Source organism: Vespa velutina, chromosome 24 (assembly GCF_912470025.1).
Source record: "Vespa velutina chromosome 24, iVesVel2.1, whole genome shotgun sequence".
Lineage (NCBI taxonomy): Eukaryota > Metazoa > Arthropoda > Insecta > Hymenoptera > Vespidae > Vespa > Vespa velutina.
Genome location: NC_062211.1, coordinates 3,057,253 through 3,074,910, shown reverse-complemented (window position 1 = coordinate 3,074,910; position 17,658 = coordinate 3,057,253). Strand labels below are relative to the sequence as shown.

The following is a 17,658-nucleotide window of genomic DNA, read 5'->3' as shown; positions in this document are numbered from 1 at the left end:
TCTCTACATCTCTCTTTCCAGCCAACTGCAACGAGCAACCAGCCGCCTTCGGAAACAAGGAGCGTCACGCGAACGACGATAATATTGCAAACTCGGTTCGCTGATGCATACCCGATAAACTGTCGGAGCTTTCCCTCTCTGTCTCGGCCATCATCCTCCTCTCTCTCTCTCTCTCTCTCTCTCTCTCTCTCTCTCTCTTTATCTATCTATATCTATAGCTATCTCTATCTATCTCGTTTCTCCCACAGATTAGGGTACAAGCGTGTACGTCGAGTGCTACTGAACGACAACGACGCGCGAAAGAGCGTCAAATAAATTTGACCATAGAACGTTGGCTTCTCGATGCATTTGCATGCATCTGTATACGTCTCTGTTGGTGATGTGTGTCCGTGTTTGTGTCGATGTGCTTTAAAAGAGATATCGATAAAAATCTGCACCGTGGTACGTACTTACCACTTCGCCTACGATCGAGATAACAGAGTACACTCAGGAGAGTTATCGCGGTTTCTTTCCATTGGTTATAATTCTTTTAAGAAGAGAACAACGGGACCAATCGTTCGAAAAATAATAAAGATGGATAGATCATCGTCGATTGTGGCGACCTTGATTCTCCTTGACTTTCTTGTTACTTTTTTGTTTCTCTTTTTTCTTTTCTTTTTTTTTCCTTCTTTTTTTTTTTTTCTTGATATACGTATATCTACTTAATACTTTTAATATAGTATTTATATATAGTTATAACCTCTTTCTCTTTCTTTCTCTGTAATATAAGTTACATTATTATTAAGCTTCGTGCTACACGATCTTCTTTTTCTTTTTCTTTTTTACGGACTACTATAATTAGATTTTATGATACGAAAGTAATTCAGGGAAAAAAAAAAGAAACTATAGACATCGCCAGACTAGCTGAATTAATTTTTCAAACGATCCGACGCCATAGGAATTTTTGATCGTGATCCATCTCTCTCTCTCTCTCTATCTCTTTATTATGATAGAATTTTGAAATGACTGAGCGAGAAGAGTCTTGCTACTTTCACGAACGTGTTCGTCTTCTATGTGTGTGTGTGTGTGTGTGTGAGTGTGTGTGTATGTGACTGAGAGGGAGAGAGAGAGATTTTCAAGATTCGTTTTAAAGCCGATAGAAACGAATGGCGCGTTTCCTTCTAACCTCCATTAATACACATATGCTAATACGTATATACCTTACGTAAGTGTCTCGTGAAAGAAATTTTTCTAATATTTTTCTTTTTATTTTCTTTTTTCTTTTTTGTTTTTTCCTCGCCGTAATTTATCTCACGGTTTTTCATTCGACATTCTGATAAATGATAATCTCCATTATCGAATTTGAATCGACGAAACGTTTTGACGTCAATCGCGAATAAAAATTTATTGTCGATTGGTTTGATCTTTGCAAACACATACAAAAAAACAAAGGAAATGATTAAGATGAAAAAAAAGAATAATAATAATAATAATAATAATAATAATATTTGCATATTAATGTCCATGCAAAACTCGATTGACTAAAACTTCTAAGAAAATATGAATAATCCTTTAAGTCGTTAAATGCTTTTTGATAGTGACGATTATAATTTCGGACAAAAAACGAAAACAACAAAAGAAAAAAAGAAAAAAAAAGAAAAGAAAAAGATAAAAAAGAAAACAAAAAGGGCGAACGAGAGAGCAATCGATTTAAAAACTCCAGATTATTTTTTTCTTTGATGTCGAACTGGAGATGAGGGTTGGGTACTTAAAGGGAATGATCTATTTAAATAAACTGATAATACATTGAACGGACGGAGGTCAATATTTGTGTAAAAATTCAATGAATAATACAATAAAAAACTTTTCTTGTATAATAAATATTGTGTAGAGTAAACTTTTGTCATATAATGAATTCTATTTTTACGTAAATTAATTATTTCCACAATGGTTTCCTACACGTACGCGTGTACTGTCATATGGCCGAGATTATATTTCATATAATTGAAAATTATATGACTCTTCTCACCATAGAAAAATGATGAGACCCGGTACATTTCACGATTATCTCAGTGTACTTCTTCTTTCGTAACCGTAAGCATTCTTTAATTTTTCGCGCGAAATATGATATAGATAAGAAACGAGAGAACGAAGAGAATAACTTTCGTTGAATGATTTCTCACACGTTTTATTTTTTTTTCTTCTTCTCTTTTCTTTCCTCTACTTTTTTCTTTCTTTTTTTTTTTTTTCTTTTCTTTTTTTCAATCAAAGGAAACTCACATTAACGTAATCATTTAAGATTCTATCGCGTTATTTTCTCCGCTCTTTTTTCTTTTCTCTTTTTTTTTTTTTTTTTTTTTTTCCTTGTCTTATTTAAATATCAGGCCATGAGTTCACGGGAAAGGATATACATGTATACGTACATAAATGATCGTTCATCCTAAACGATTTTATTTCCATTTATTTTATTTGAAAAAGCAGAATCATTGAATTATTTTTTCCTTAATTCAATAACACAAACTCTCCCCGTTAGATTTTCGTGTGAGGACCCCTTTACTAATTTCACCCCATACTGTACTCGTACAGGAGTCCGGGATTGTACGCGGAAACCCATTGTGAATCGGCGAACCGTGAACGAAATGACTACCTTTACGTTTTGCTGGGTACCGCTACGCGGAATTTATTGGCAATCAATATCGACGAAAGAGAGAGAGAGAGAGAGAGGGAGAGAGAGGGAGGAAGGGAGGGAAAATAGCGAAAAAATAAAAGGAAGAAAGAAGAGAGATAATAAAACAGAGGGGATATATACATATATATAACTTGGTATCCCTTTTCTGTTTTTGCACGACCGTTTCGTTATTTTATTCGTCGAATCGAAAATTTTTCGAAACTATTTTACGATCGAAACGAAAGAACGTTAAAGGGTACGAAGTTAACGATAAAAAGATAGAGAAGGGCGAAAGAATTCGAAACGACTTTCGAAGTTTCGAAGAAAGAACGTCTCCGGAGAGTTTTGTCGGATAAAAAGAAGAAAGAAGGAAAGAAAGAAAGAAAAATAAAGAAGAAGAAATAAAAGAAAAAAAAAAGAAAAAAAAGAAATAAAGGAAAAAGAAAGAAAAAAGGACAAAAGGTTACAGAAAGAAAAGTTATGGAATGGTAATACGTAAATCGGCGATACGAATGCGGAAGATGCAAGAGGAATAAGAAGAATGATGAAAATAGAGAGAGAGAGAGAGAGAGAGTGGAACGCGAGAGAGAAGTGGCTTTATTTATGCGGCTTAGGAAGTATCGATCTGGCACGTCATTCGGGAGTAGTTCGGCCAGCTAGGAACTTTGTTGTTGGAAACTGCAAGTTTCGCGGTGAAACTCTCTCTCTCTCTCTCTCTCTCTCTTGCGCTGTCTCTCATACAAACAGGTGGAACGGGGCGATCTGGCGCCACGGTACACTCCTTTGCTTCGCGATTACTTGTGTGTACACATATGTATGCATATGTACATATACGTGTATATATGTACATATATATGTATATATATATATATATAAACGCATATATGTACTCATCGAACCCACCACCTTCCTACCCCACTAGTCCCCTTTATGTACACGAGGAGAAACCTAGCGGATATACACATATGTGTGTACACACACACACACACACAGAGAGAGAGAGAGAGAGGCATGCTGTATATATGTGTATATATATATATATATATACATATATATATACGTGTTGCGTTGATTCCGGTAAAAGAAGGAAAGAGAGAAAAAGATAGGAAGGGTAGCTCGTGCGCACAGCCAATCCAATACATCCTTCTCTCTCTCTTTCTGTCTCTCGTGAGCAAGCCCTCTTTGCACGTCGACGATATTGCGAAGGGGTTGGAAAAGGATAGAAAAGGTGGGGCGACAAACAACCCCTGCCAGAAGGGATTCAAGGAGAAACTCCCAGGGTCAACCCCTTTCCCAACTAGTAGATGCTGCGTAATAAATGGATCCTATGCCTTTACGAAACGAATTCGATTTCGTAACACCCGTTACACGAATTTAACTAGTTTTTATTTACGTACGTATGTATGCATATTTATATGTATCTATATATTTTTATCCTGTTCTTGGCGGAAGAGCATGCTTTTTATCGCATGAATTTCAAGATCGTAGGGAATATTTCTCTCTCTCTCTCTCGTGACTTTTCACTTCAAATATGTTCTTCAATTTTTGATCGCGTTCGATAGAAAAGAAAAAAAAAAAAAAAGAAAGAAATGAAAAGAGAGAAAAAGAATCGAATGAATTAAAAAAAAAAAAAGAAAAAATGGGTAGGATACTTAACGGAGGATGAGTTTGAACGAGTGAGTGATATGAATGCACGTTATTACATAGTACGAAGAAATTACCCCGGTGATATTAAAAATTCCTGTTTAACGTCCCAGAAAGATCAGGAATACGATGCTCTACAAAGTCTACGGGGATATTGATCCTTTTCAGGAAAAGACCGTACACGTACGATCAAGAAATAGGATGATGAAGATGAAGACGATGACGATGATCGATGTAGCTATCACGAGATAGATGCTAAAAAAAAGTTTCTTCTTCAAAAAAGAAAAAAAGAAAAATCCTTTTTCTTTTATTTCTTTATTTCTTTTTTTTCTTATCTTTTTTGTTTCTTTTTGAAAAAACTATGAGACACGTTCGTCGATGAAAGTTCAAAAAAAAGAAGAGAGAAAGACAGAGAGAGAGAGAGAGAGAGAGAGAGAGAGAGAGAGAGAGAGAGAGAGAGAGAGAGAGAGAAAGTGAAAAGAAAAGAGAGAGAAAAAAGTAAACGAGCAAAATAAAGAGAAAAACAATGCGAAAGAGAGAAGAACAGATTTGAAGACTCGATCGTGCCGCTTTAATCTGAAACAACACGCAACAACGAAAAATAAAAATAACAGCAACAATCAACATCAAATCAACATCCACGGTAACATCAGTGACATCAGAGGGCAAATCGACGATTCGGTCTAATCGATGAAGGAATAAAAGGAATTTTGGGGGGATAATCTAGTAGGAAAATGAACTAATTTGCAGGGCGATGTTTTGCATTAACCCTGGACATAACGCTGGCATAACGGGTAGGGCGGGTAGGATCAGAGGGATGAGGGGATGAGGGATGGGTGTGTTTCGCGCCAACACCACCCGGTCAAACTCCCTTCCTTTCCCTCTTTCACTATCATCATCACAATCACCACCACTACTATCAACTCTGGTTTTGAATCTTTCTCTACTACTACTACTACTACTATTACTACCACTACTACGCTACTACTACTACTACCACTACTACTACTACTACTACTACTACTACTACTACTACTACTACTACTACTACTACTACTACTACTACTACTGAAAGCCACCACCAGTAGCAGAGCAGCAAGTAGACACACAGTCTCTCCTACTATTCACCGTCGCCACACCCCACCAACGTGACCTGCCCGAGAATCAATACAGCTACCGCGACCGCCGCCCCAACCCTCACCGGTCCGACCAACCCCAACCACCCTCTCCCTTCATCCCGTTCTTCTTCCTGAAAAGCTTCTCTCTCTCTCTCTCTCTCTCTCTCCCTTTCTCTCTCAATGTGTATATGTATGTCTGAACCCATACTTTGCGCGGGCGCACAGTTTCACCCATCATCTCTCTCTCCCTCTCTATTTTACACGCTATACGCAACCCCCTTTCGCCATTCTCGAGTGCCGATTCCCATTCTGGATTCGCAGCTTCAATCCACCCTCTACTCTTCTTCACAGGCTGCTACCACACCCACACTCATATACGCAGAGAGACATATACGCGTATATATAATACACGCATACATACGTACTTACGCACTCACGCACACGGTGCTCCATCGACCAACGGTGCTCGCGTCTTTGCTCTTTCTCTCTCTCTCTCTCTCTCTCTCTCTCTCTCTCTCTCTCTCTCTCTCTCTCTCTCTCTCTCTTTTCTGTCCGTGTCTATATATATTTTTCTCTCTTTCCATCTTTCCTACCGTATCGAGATATATCCAGAATACAAGTACACTCGGGCAACCACCCCGAACGATCCTTTTAAATTGCCGGCTAGCAGGGAAAATACCGAGAGGGTAGAGATGGACGAGAGTTTACGAATGTTTCGCCCTCGAAAGAACATAGTAACGTAAAGAGAAAGAAAGATAGAGATATAGTAAAGCCCGGGAATATTTATTCTCCTTTAGAGAGATATCAAAGCTATCGCGGGCTTTTCTGATCCATCTATTCGAACTAGGGCTAATTTCACGATCGTCTTTTCAACCCCTTCTTCTTCCTCTTTTGACGTTTACAGAATTTAACATCCGTTCGTTCGTTAAGAGATCTAAACGATTCGTTCGATCAGGAAATAGTAATTTAATGGAGTGTGTATATACATATACATATATATATATATATATATATATTTGTATATGTTGGTATACATAAATATAGATAGATCTGCGTATCGCGTGAAACGATAGTTAAAACGTAGCTATGAAAGCTCATCCAGCAACTCTGTCTACTTTCGAAACTATCCCTTAATGGTCGCTTCCGCGGATCGTCTCGAAACTCTGCGGTAAGTTCGGTTACGGGCGAGTAGTCGTGGCTTTAATCCCTTTTGGCAAGTTTTCGAAACTCGTATAAGCCAGCTTCCGGGAGAAGTTCTTCGGTTCACTCTGGCCGTCTACCAAAGTGCAGCTATGTGAGATTCCGAACGATCTGAATTCGTCTATTTATCTGTATCTCCGTAATAACTGCGTTTATTATTATTATATCAACGTATAATTATCGATGGATAATTAATGCTTAATGATTGTTATAAAATTTTTTCAACAGTTTTTTTCTTCTTCTTTTTTTCTTTCTCTTCTTAATTTTAAACTCGAAAGCATGAATAATAAGATGACAAGATGATTAGAATAATAATGATAAAAGTGAGTACGAATGATTGAAATTTTTAAATTGATATAGATCATGTTCGACTAATTAATTGCGAATAAATATAAAAATATTTTTATACCAGTTTATTATTTTATTTGCAATTTAAATAAAATTTCAATTAGAACGACTTGCGAAGATACGAATAGAATATAACGTGATAAACGAGAGGTAATATGAAAGAAGATACTTTTTATGTATCAATTATTTATTTATAACTGACGTAAAATATCGTTTGCCAAGAATATTTCATTAAATTGACTGATATTTATTCTTTAATTATTTTTAATTTATATTTTTAAATATACGATCGATATTTAATATTTATAATAAAAGTACTTAGATATAAGCTATTCGGCTGATATAAAAAAAATTATGAGTATTTTAATTAAAATATTTACATCGATATAATGAATCATTAATATTTTACATAAATAAATGATCAGTATTTACAATAAAGCCATAGACAAATCCAGATGTTATATCGATCGCTTATATTACGTACATTATGATATTTTATTAATAAATATTAATCATAATAATTATTATACATATGTGTATATATATATATATATATATATATATATATATATATATACACTGATCCCGCTTATTTAACAAAATATCGTTAATTAATAAAAATAACGATAAAATAAAATAAAATAAAATTGATTTCGATCGTACAACATTCGAAATAATATCTCCTAAAGATAAATTAATCAATTGATATGTAAAAAGTATCTTCTCTTTCCTGTATTCTAGTTAAAAAATTTCTAGTAATATATTCTAGTTAAAAAATTTTACAAATTCCAAATAGACGTAAGCGCACAAACACACACACACACACATATATATATATTTATATTATATATAAACATTTTTATATTTATTCGCGAATTTTCAAATCGAACAGAAAGGAGAAAGGAAGAGGCGCAAAAAAAAAAAGAAAAGAAACAAGGAAAAAGAATCAAATAAAAAAAAAAGCAGAAGAAAGAAGAGGAATGATAAAAAAGAGATAGAAAGAGATGGGATTTGTTCCGGGATAAGCCAAAGGGAAAATGAAATTCCGTGTGTCCTCTGATGATGACCGTTCGGGCGGGAACTTTAAAAAGTTGCTGGCCAAAGCGAAAAGGTTAGAAATTTTCAAGGGATATCCTTCATCTTCCAAAGGACTCTCCAAAGTTTCTATCATTAATGAGTTATTCTCCAGGAAACTTTTGAATTCAACTCTCTTCCTCTCTCTCTCTCTCTCTCTCTCTCGTTTTTTCTCTTACTTTTCAAGAGTTTCTTGCGTACACGTTCTCTAGAAAAGAGTTATTCGCTTCGAAAGAACTTTCTTCTTCTACTTCTTCTATTTCTGTTTGCCTCTCTTTCCCTTTTCTTCTTTCACTTGAACTTTTTTTCTTGTTTTTTCATTTTTGTTTTTTTGTTTTCTTTTTCTCCGCTTTTTTGTTTTTAAGAAGAAAACTCAGCCGATTCTCTCTTGACTCTACCGAGCTTACAATCTCGTTAACGCCAAGACGGCCTTTTCCTTTCTCCTCCGACCAGTTCGATATCCATAAATCATTTTCTTTTCTTCTTAACCCAACCTAGTACGTTTCACGATTATCTCACGAAGGCTTCAGGGTAAATCGTTGTTACGTGCAAACTTAACTAACGAAGAAATTACTAGGTTCGCGTGACCTTACTGTAACGTAAAAGAAGGTAAAGTTTAGAAAAAAAAAAATAATAATTGGTCTACCCTTTTAATAGAAAAAAAAAGAAAGCAAAAAAAAAATAAAGGAAAAAAGTGCAAAAAAAAAATAGTAAAAAAAATTAAAAATTAATATTGCGGTCTTTTTCACACGTACACACTCGACGCAGGTACACAAAGATATATATATATATATATATATAATATACACACAGAGACGCACGCACAGAGAGAGAAAACGAGGTTCATTGATCGATCGTTTATTAATGTCGGATTCGTTTCCAGGTTGCGTGGATCGGCCTGAAAAGGAGCGTCACGCGTGTAAACTATGAAAGCTATGCGTCATCGGGACAACCCGATTAGTGACACGACTCGTCGACGTTTACCTGTCACTATCATGCGACGACAATGACGATACCGAAGTACTCGAAGAATTCCGGGTACTCAATAGCAAGAGGAATCGTTTAACAGCAGCTTTATGAACCTGTCCTATACACCTATTTTATTACGTTCGTTGTCAATCGATCGATCGATCGATCGATCGATCGATATCTATTGACAAAATTTAATCAGAAATTGTTTATTCATTTATTTACTTTTTTATTAATTATTTTTATGTAATTATTTGTTATGTTTGTATAAAGATAATCGCGTAAATTATTAGAGCTTATTTCTTTGTTTATTGTACGTAATTATTTTATTTATATATATATATATATATATTTTTTTTTTTCGTCGACTCGAAGAAGAGAGACAATAATTTAATGGTTTAGAAATTGTTAACGAACATTACATGCCTTCGAAATAATTAAAATGAAAGGAATTAATTGTTGTGAGTAGTATTTTATTTTTTCTTTGATCATTTTTTTATCATTCGAAATAAATAAATTAATAAACAAATAGCCGATTATTTAATTACCAGAAAGTTCGTATTACACGAATTATAAAATATTTCAAGGATATAATTGGTTCATTTAAAATATCAATCAGACAGAATTTCGAAACAAATTCAATATTAAATTATTAAAATTTTGACGTTATTTTAAATCAAAATCAATTAATTTTCGTATGATATCTAATTCCAATATTATTTCAGGGCAATGAATAATAATTTTTTTTTTTTTTTTTTCTAAAGGACAGAAATCAATTAGATAATCTGAACATAGTCTAATGTTATTTAAGTATCCACTTAATAAATCGAATATCTCGATAAAAGAAAATTTATTGAAGAACTTCGAACCCAATTTGGGCACAATTGTTTGGATAAGGGAAATAAAAGTAGCACCGTGATAAAATAAAAATCATTTTCCGAGACTCTCTTATTCGTTCTTTCGATTAATCCGGAGAAATATTAATTGTAGAATATTAATCATTTAATTAGATCATTTAAGATATATCATTAGATCAATCGCATACACCCGTATTAATAATTATATACACTAATAATTAATCCAATAAGATCAGATAATTTAAACATAGTCGAATGCTATTTAATAGAATCAAATGTCATGACTAAATAAAATTTATTAAAAGGACTGGAGTTTACTGGAGATGAAAGAATAAATAAAAAACAAGAAAAAGAAAAAAGAAGAAGAAGAAGAAAAAAAAAAGGATGAATAAATCCCTCGGATAATCCTTCGTCGAAGGACGAAAATCGATTCGATGAAAACGCCTCTGGAGAAGCGGGTCGTCGCTCGTTATAGATATACAGAGCGAGACGCGACGTCTCGTCGGGAATTGAAGAAGAGAGTCGAAGTCGAAGGTGGGGCAGTCGTGTCCAGGAGAATGAGAAGAGAGTAAGAGAGACAGAGAGAGTAAGAGAGACAGAGAGAGAAAGAGAGAGAGAGGGAGAGAGAGCAAGAGAGGGGAGAAAGAGAGGGAGAGAAAGAGAGATAGAAGCAAGGTAGCAACCGCTTCTATTCCGGGCTTTTGCGATTCCTGAAAGCTCGAGGGTGCAGCAAGCACGACTCTATTGATTTCTCGTATTAAAGGGAATCTACTGGTAAGCAGGTTTCCACTCTCTAAACATTTCCTTCCTTCTTCCTTATTTTCACATAACTTGTTTCTTTTCTTCCATTTTTATTTTTATCCTTCTTGTTCCTCTTCTCCTTCTTCCTTTCCTTTTTTCATCTTCACAAAAATCATTTCATTCATCTCGTTTATCGTATCGTCTAATCGACCTAAGTACAGTGTTTACGTTTGCGAAAATTTTATTACGGGAGAAGTTTATTAGAGTTTTGTTTATTTCGATGTGAAACGAAGAAAGAAACAAAAAAAGAAAAAAAAAAAAAAAAAAAAAAAAGAAAAAAAGGAAAGAGTTGAAAGAAAGTTTTCGATATTTTTTCATGACGATAAAAACGTACTTGAGATGATATCGATAATAATGCATTCCGTATTTTATTATCTAATATTATTTAATTTTAAAAAGTAATATCTATTCGTATTCTATTTAGTATCTATATAGAGTGAAAATACCTTAATTAAATTTTTTGCAATGTTCAGAATTGAAATAATTAATATTTATTATTGAAATTAATATTAATTATTTAATTCTTTTCATAAATTATATTATAATTATATTTATAAAGAATTAAAAGAAATTTATACATATATATATCCAAAATATTAATCCACCCAAGTTAGCTTTTTTATTTAGATAATTGTCAATTTTCAATTCGTCGAACGTTCAATTTAGCAAGTTTTCTCTTCGCGGTCCGTTTCGAAAGAGATTGCGAAGAGAAAAGACAGCCGTGATCTTTCATTATCGTCGTCCGCTTTTACCTTTCGTGAATTCCGTTCAACGACCTTTTCTCTCCTCATAGATGTTATCATCATTATTACCAGCCTTGTGACAAGCTTAATAATAGAATGAAATTGGATTTCACTCACCACGACCAGTGCGTGCGTCAGAGCAGTCGATGACCTCGACCTCCTTGGTGTCATTCCGACGACCTCGCCCCTCATGATACTCTCCACGACTGCGCAAACAGAAATAATTATTAATTGCTCCATTTATTCGATTTATTCGATCCTACAAACTTACTCGAATGTGATTAATTATTTATTTATACGTAAAAAAAACATTTTTTCTTTCTTTTTTTCTATAAAAAAAAAAAAGAAAAAAAAAAGAAAAAGGAAAAAGAATCACATCAGTTTTATTTTTTTATTATAATATTACTTTCATAAAAGTTATTTCTATTGAAATAAATTTTACATGATTTTTCTTTTCCTTTTCTTCTTTTCTTTTACTTTTTTTTTTTTTTTTTTTTTTTTCCTATTTCGATTATATCTCGAATTTTCGAATTAGATATGATCATTTGCTATAAAAGAAAGAATACAAATGTCGAATGTCAAAAAGATCAGATAAATTTTTTAGAAACGATTGTTCGATTGTTCATTTGAATGGACGATTTTTAAAAATATGCCTTCATGCGACTACTATTGTTCTTTATATTTTTATTATTCAATTATTTTTACCTCCGTCACCGATCAAACGCATCTGTACCAAACTTGGATCTTCATTGTGATCTTCAAGTACGGTGTCGTCGGTCACAGTCAAATCCTAATAAATAAAACGAAGTATCGATCTTAGAAGGGGTTAGGAAAAAACAAAAAAAAAAAAAAACAAAAAGGCATAAATTGTTGACCAATAAATTTTTAATCCAAATTAAATATCGTCATACGATATCGATATTATTGTTTACCTTGGTAGATTCGTTGTATCCAACTATAACAGCCGTGTACCACTGTGTCGTACCTTCTGCACGATAAACCTCGACACGGAAACCAACAAGGACGCTTGGCGTCGTCAACAGGATTCTCTGACCGTCCTGCATCTCTGCCCATCTTCGAACCGCACCGACCCAGGGCAAGCTACCCTTAGTTAGCTCCCATTCCTGCTGCATAAACATTATCGAAAAACATTTTTAGATATCACTATCAAATAAATATACTTTTTCTTTTTTTCCTCTAATTTTTTCTTTTCTTTAGATAGACACTCAATCGAAAGTCATAAACAATCAATGATATTAGATTATACTTGATATTTCCTACGCTCTTTCTTTCTTTTTTCTTATTTATCTTTTCTCATTTATATATATATATATATATAGATATATATAGATAAAACTATATTAAAAGTTACATACAATCGAGCTAGCACAAGGACAAATTATTTATTGTTTTCGTTCGCGGTTTGTGAATTTTTATTTGAACAAAATGAAATGTTACATGAAATAAATGAGTAAATAAATAAATAAAAAAGAAAAAAAGAAAATCTTGAAATGGTATTTAATTAAAAGTCTCTAGGATTATAATTTATTTCATATATTCGTGTGTGTGTGTGTGTGTGTGTGTGTGGGTGTCTGTTTATCGCAGAGTTGTCCTTGAGCGATAAAAAAAACGAACGAGTGTTGATATAAACTAATTGTAAATTGTAAAAAAAGAAAAAAGAAAAGAAAAACCAGAGAGAGAGAGAGAAAGAGAGAGAGAGAGAGAGAAAATATCCTAAGAAAAATGTTAATATATAAGACTTAAGTCACGAAGGAGATATTAACCGCGTTATTACTATCGAAGGTCGTTCTTACGAACATATATATATGCGCGCACACACACGCATGGATGTATGCATGCATGCATACATATATGAATAATTTTCTCTTTGTGAAAAGTACATGATAATTACATATTTATGAAATTTTTATATTTTTGATCATGCATACACACACATACATAACTACGTATTATATTATATACCTACGTAACAAATAATTTTTGATAATAGAATCGCATTTGTTAATGAAATTTTATTTCGAATTTATCAGATTTTATTCTCACATTTTCTTTTTGCCTTTCTTTATATCTTTATCTTTGTCCTTTTCTCTTTCTTTTTATTATTCTTTTTTTTCTCATTTTTCGCTTTGCTTTTTGTCGTTTGGATACATCGCCTCAGGTACCCTCCTTCCACTCGTGAAAATTCCATGCAAATGACGACCTTAGTCAGACGCTGTACTCTTCGACGACTTCGTTCGAATCGAATCGAGTCGAGTATTACAAAGTCGTCGAATAATTTAACGTTCCAGAAATCGAGTTGTCGAACGTTACGAATCGATCTTTTTTATAAGAGTCTATAGTAACAGTTTCTCTTTCTCTCTCTCTCTCTCTCTCTCTCTCTCTCTCTCTCTCTCTCTCTCTTTTTCTTTCTTATATCCTTAAATGTTATCTGGATATATTTCTACATGTACATGTATATATATATATATATATACATATACATAGGCGTCTGTCTCTTTCTACGGCATTTTTTTTTATTCTTATAATAGAAATTGAAAGAGTAATAGCAGACAATAGTGAATCGTTTTATCTTTCGATATAGTAGATAAAAAGTTTACTTTGGTATTTTGCAAGAACTTTGTATCGGTAATTTTCGTCGAGGGTTGGGTTAACTGATAAGCAGTTTACTATCGATCGTTTTCTCTCTCTATCTATCTATCTATCTATCCATCTCTCTCTCTCTCTCTCTCTACCTAACCATTTATCTCTCTCGTTCTTGCATTTTGCTTGAAACTTTCATCGAACACGAGTTTCTGAGTGAGTTCGACAAGGACTTTCGAATATCGTTAACGAGTTTCATGATTAACTTCTTTCAAAATTTTTCAAAGAGAATTTGAAAAACAACTCGTATCTCTGTATGATACAATTTTTATAACTTTGCAAATTTTCAACATTTTCAACGTTGAAGTGAAAATATACCAACGATATTTTATTTTTAATAGAGACTGACAGAGAAAAGGATAAATAAATAAATAGATAAAAAGAGAGAGAGAGAGAGAGAGAGAGAGATAAGTTAAAGGAATAACGAGTTAATCTTCTATAATACAATTCTCTTCAAACTTATCTATTACAAGTAAAACTGTAATATAATTAAAAGCTAAAAATATAAATATCTATTAAATAATAACGAATATGAATTAACAATAATAATAATAATAATAATAATTTGCGAGTGAAAGTGAAATAAAATTTTATAAATCAAAATAAAACAAAATACATACGTACATACATTTATATATACATATATGTATGTATGTGCGTGTGTGCATGATCTTGAAATTACATGGCGTTATAGAGACAGGTAAACAACAATAAATATCCACGTGATGTAATACGTGACTATATACATACATACATATATATATATATACATATATATATGTACGCACATATTTATATACATGTATACATACATAGTAAAAAGAGAAGATATAAACGCGTTGTGAATTTAGAAAATTGTCGCGACTCTTCTCGTGACATGCAGTTAAGTGCTCTCTCACCGACGCTTCGATAATAGCGTTATAATTGCCGTTATATCGCTGCAATTACGAAGCCATCGTCATTCGCACGAGCCTCAATTGTGTAATGTCCGTGACTTAACGCAAAAGGGTAGGGAGGGAGGGAGGTTGGGAGGGGGCGGGGGTGAAAGAAAGGGATGAAGAAAGAGAAGGAAGAACAAAAAAAAAAACAAAGAAAAGAAAAAAAAAGAATGCGGGTTCGAGATGAAAACACGAAACTCTTTTTTTTTTTTCTTTTTTCCTTTTCTTTTTCTTTCCCTTGCCTTTTTTCTTTCGAACATTCCTTCGGACAATTCAAATTCCCCGTCATGTTACAGGAAGATTGAAATACGAAAACGAAAAAATAAATAAGGGCAGAAAAAGAAGCTCGGATTTTTTTTCCCCCCTTCTTTCTTTTTTTCTTTTTATTTTGTTTCTTCGTATTCGTGGAAAACTCGAACTCGAGGTAGAACGGGGCAAAAAGCTTCCGTTTTTCCTACCGAAATTCGTTGAAATCGAGAGCGTCGAGAGAGTCTGCTGACCCTGAACTATAAATGTAACGGGTTCTTTCTCTCCTTGGTTTAGCCCTCCGTCGCACATTCCGTAGTGATACTAACACCAATGAAGAGATTATATATATATATATATATATATATATATGTGTGTGTGTGTGTGTGTGTGAGAGAGAGAGAAAGAGGGAGAAAAAGAGATACTATTTGCTCTTATTTTCGTTGCCAATAGTTCTGATTTGCTAGTAGTAGTTCTGGTAGTAGTCTCGACGTGCTGTTAATGCTGCTATTGCTGCTCTTGTCGTTGTTTTCCAATGACTCGTGCCGTGAGATAGAGAAAGATAGAGAGATAGCGAGAGAGAGAGAGAGAGAGAAAGAGAGAGAAAGTATGCGCTCACGCGCACGTGTAGAAGAGAAAGAGATGGAGGATGAGTATGAGTATGAGGATGAGGATAAAGAGGATGAGGAGGAGGAAGGAAGGTTGGAGAACGGCCAAGTCGAGGCGCCAACATATTCCCGTTCAGGCAGCTAACGGTCCTTGGCAAAGCGAGAACACAACACGGGGATAGGGTAGGACGTTGTGGGGTGAGGTAAGGTGAGGTAGAATGAGGTAGGGTGAGGTATGAGGTAGCGAGGGATGGGGTGTGCGGCTTTATGCCATCGACGTGCTGTATATATCTATCTTCTAACCTTCTCTCTTCCTCTCGTTTAAGACTACTACTACCACTACTACTATTACTACTACTACTAGTAGTACTTCGGATGGTACTGACGACCTGCTGCTGCCCAGCGGCAGACAAGATATCTCTCAACGAGAGAGAACTTTGGACCTTGCTTGCTTATTTGCTTCAGGAGAGACAGAGAGAGGACAGAGAGAGAGAGAGAGAGAGAGAAATATCAACGTGGAAAGTGAGATTTCACAGCCAGTTACTTTGATTTACATCGCCTTATCCTTAGTGTCCTTTTTTTCTCTTTTTACTATAATTTTTCTAATTTTTATCTCTACTTCTATCTCAAATTTTTATTTAATTTCTAATTCTTTATCTACAATAATTGCTAGTTATTCATATTAATTGAATACGATATTTATTATATTATGTAATTTATTAAATATTAAAATTTAATAAATCACTCTTATATCAATATAATCTAGTGGTACATATAGTTATTAAAAAAAAAAAAAAAAAATATATGGAAAATTTTTAAAGTTAAACATTCATCTAATCGCGACAAAATGAAACCTAATTAAAAATTACATACATACATACATACATATATACATACAAGTTTACGACAGCAAAGTTATGTAAGATTATAAATGGTTAGAATTAGGAAATGAAGTTCCTCGTTCTCCATCATCCCACCTCACTCCAGCCCTTCGAAATTACTGGACCACCAATAATGAATTCCGGCGAATATCACAGTGTTAATAACTTCGAAGGTCGATTAGGTTAGAAAGACAGGTGGCTGTTAGAATTGCTCAGGCGCATCTCACACCTGATCGTGGAAACTTCGCATAAACGATTCGCGCTTCTAACCGAAGCCGGTCAAAGTTTTAACGGCTAAACTTCCGACAGTTTAATTACTTGGAAACAATTACGGCCCTGCTCTCTCTCTCTCTCTCTCTCTCTCTCTCTCTCTCTCTCTCTCCCTCTCCCTCTCCCTCTCCCTCTCCCTCTTGACTATGATGAGAATCAAATATGGGGAGATCCACTATTTTACTCTTTGAAATTGTCTTCCATCGATATTTCGACTGATCTAATTGAATATTAGATAGAAAAAGAAAATAATCTAATCAGAAAACTCGATGGTTGTGCATAACAAAAAGTCTTACAAAAAAATAAGAATAAAACAAATAAAAAGCATACGTGCGTATGTTTGTATAATTGTAATCGTTTTGATTAAACAATCGTCAAAAAGAAAAAACGAAAAAAAAAAAAAACCAAACCATTTTGCAGCTTCCACAAGAAGAAAAAGAAAAAACAAAATGAAAAGAAAACGATACATTTTATTTAACGATAAAATTAACGCTAAAAGGGTTCAATGTTTAAGGAAACGAGAGGGAACATCTTAAAGAGCAAATACCAAGTCCAGTTTCGAACTTTGGGATAACTGTGCTCTTCAAAGATTATTCTAGGTTGCGTCCTGGTTCTGTATGTGTATATATGTATGTGTGTGTGTGTGTGTGTGT

General features: G+C 33.9%; 1 protein-coding gene across 8 annotated transcripts in view; it reads right to left on the bottom strand.

The window, feature by feature from the left end:
- Positions 1–17,658, bottom strand: part of LOC124957150 — a 223,821-nt gene that overhangs the window by 169,065 nt on the left and 37,098 nt on the right. For 7 of the 8 annotated variants that reach the window (XM_047513901.1, XM_047513907.1, XM_047513905.1 and 4 more), the window contains 3 exons: positions 12,334–12,528; positions 12,107–12,191; positions 11,519–11,607 (listed from right to left, as the gene is read on the bottom strand). In XM_047513901.1, the coding sequence (XP_047369857.1) occupies positions 11,519–11,607; positions 12,107–12,191; positions 12,334–12,528 (369 nt within the window). The remainder of the gene's footprint in view (positions 1–11,518; positions 11,608–12,106; positions 12,192–12,333; positions 12,529–17,658) is intronic. The other variant, XM_047513904.1, reaches the window with a different exon arrangement.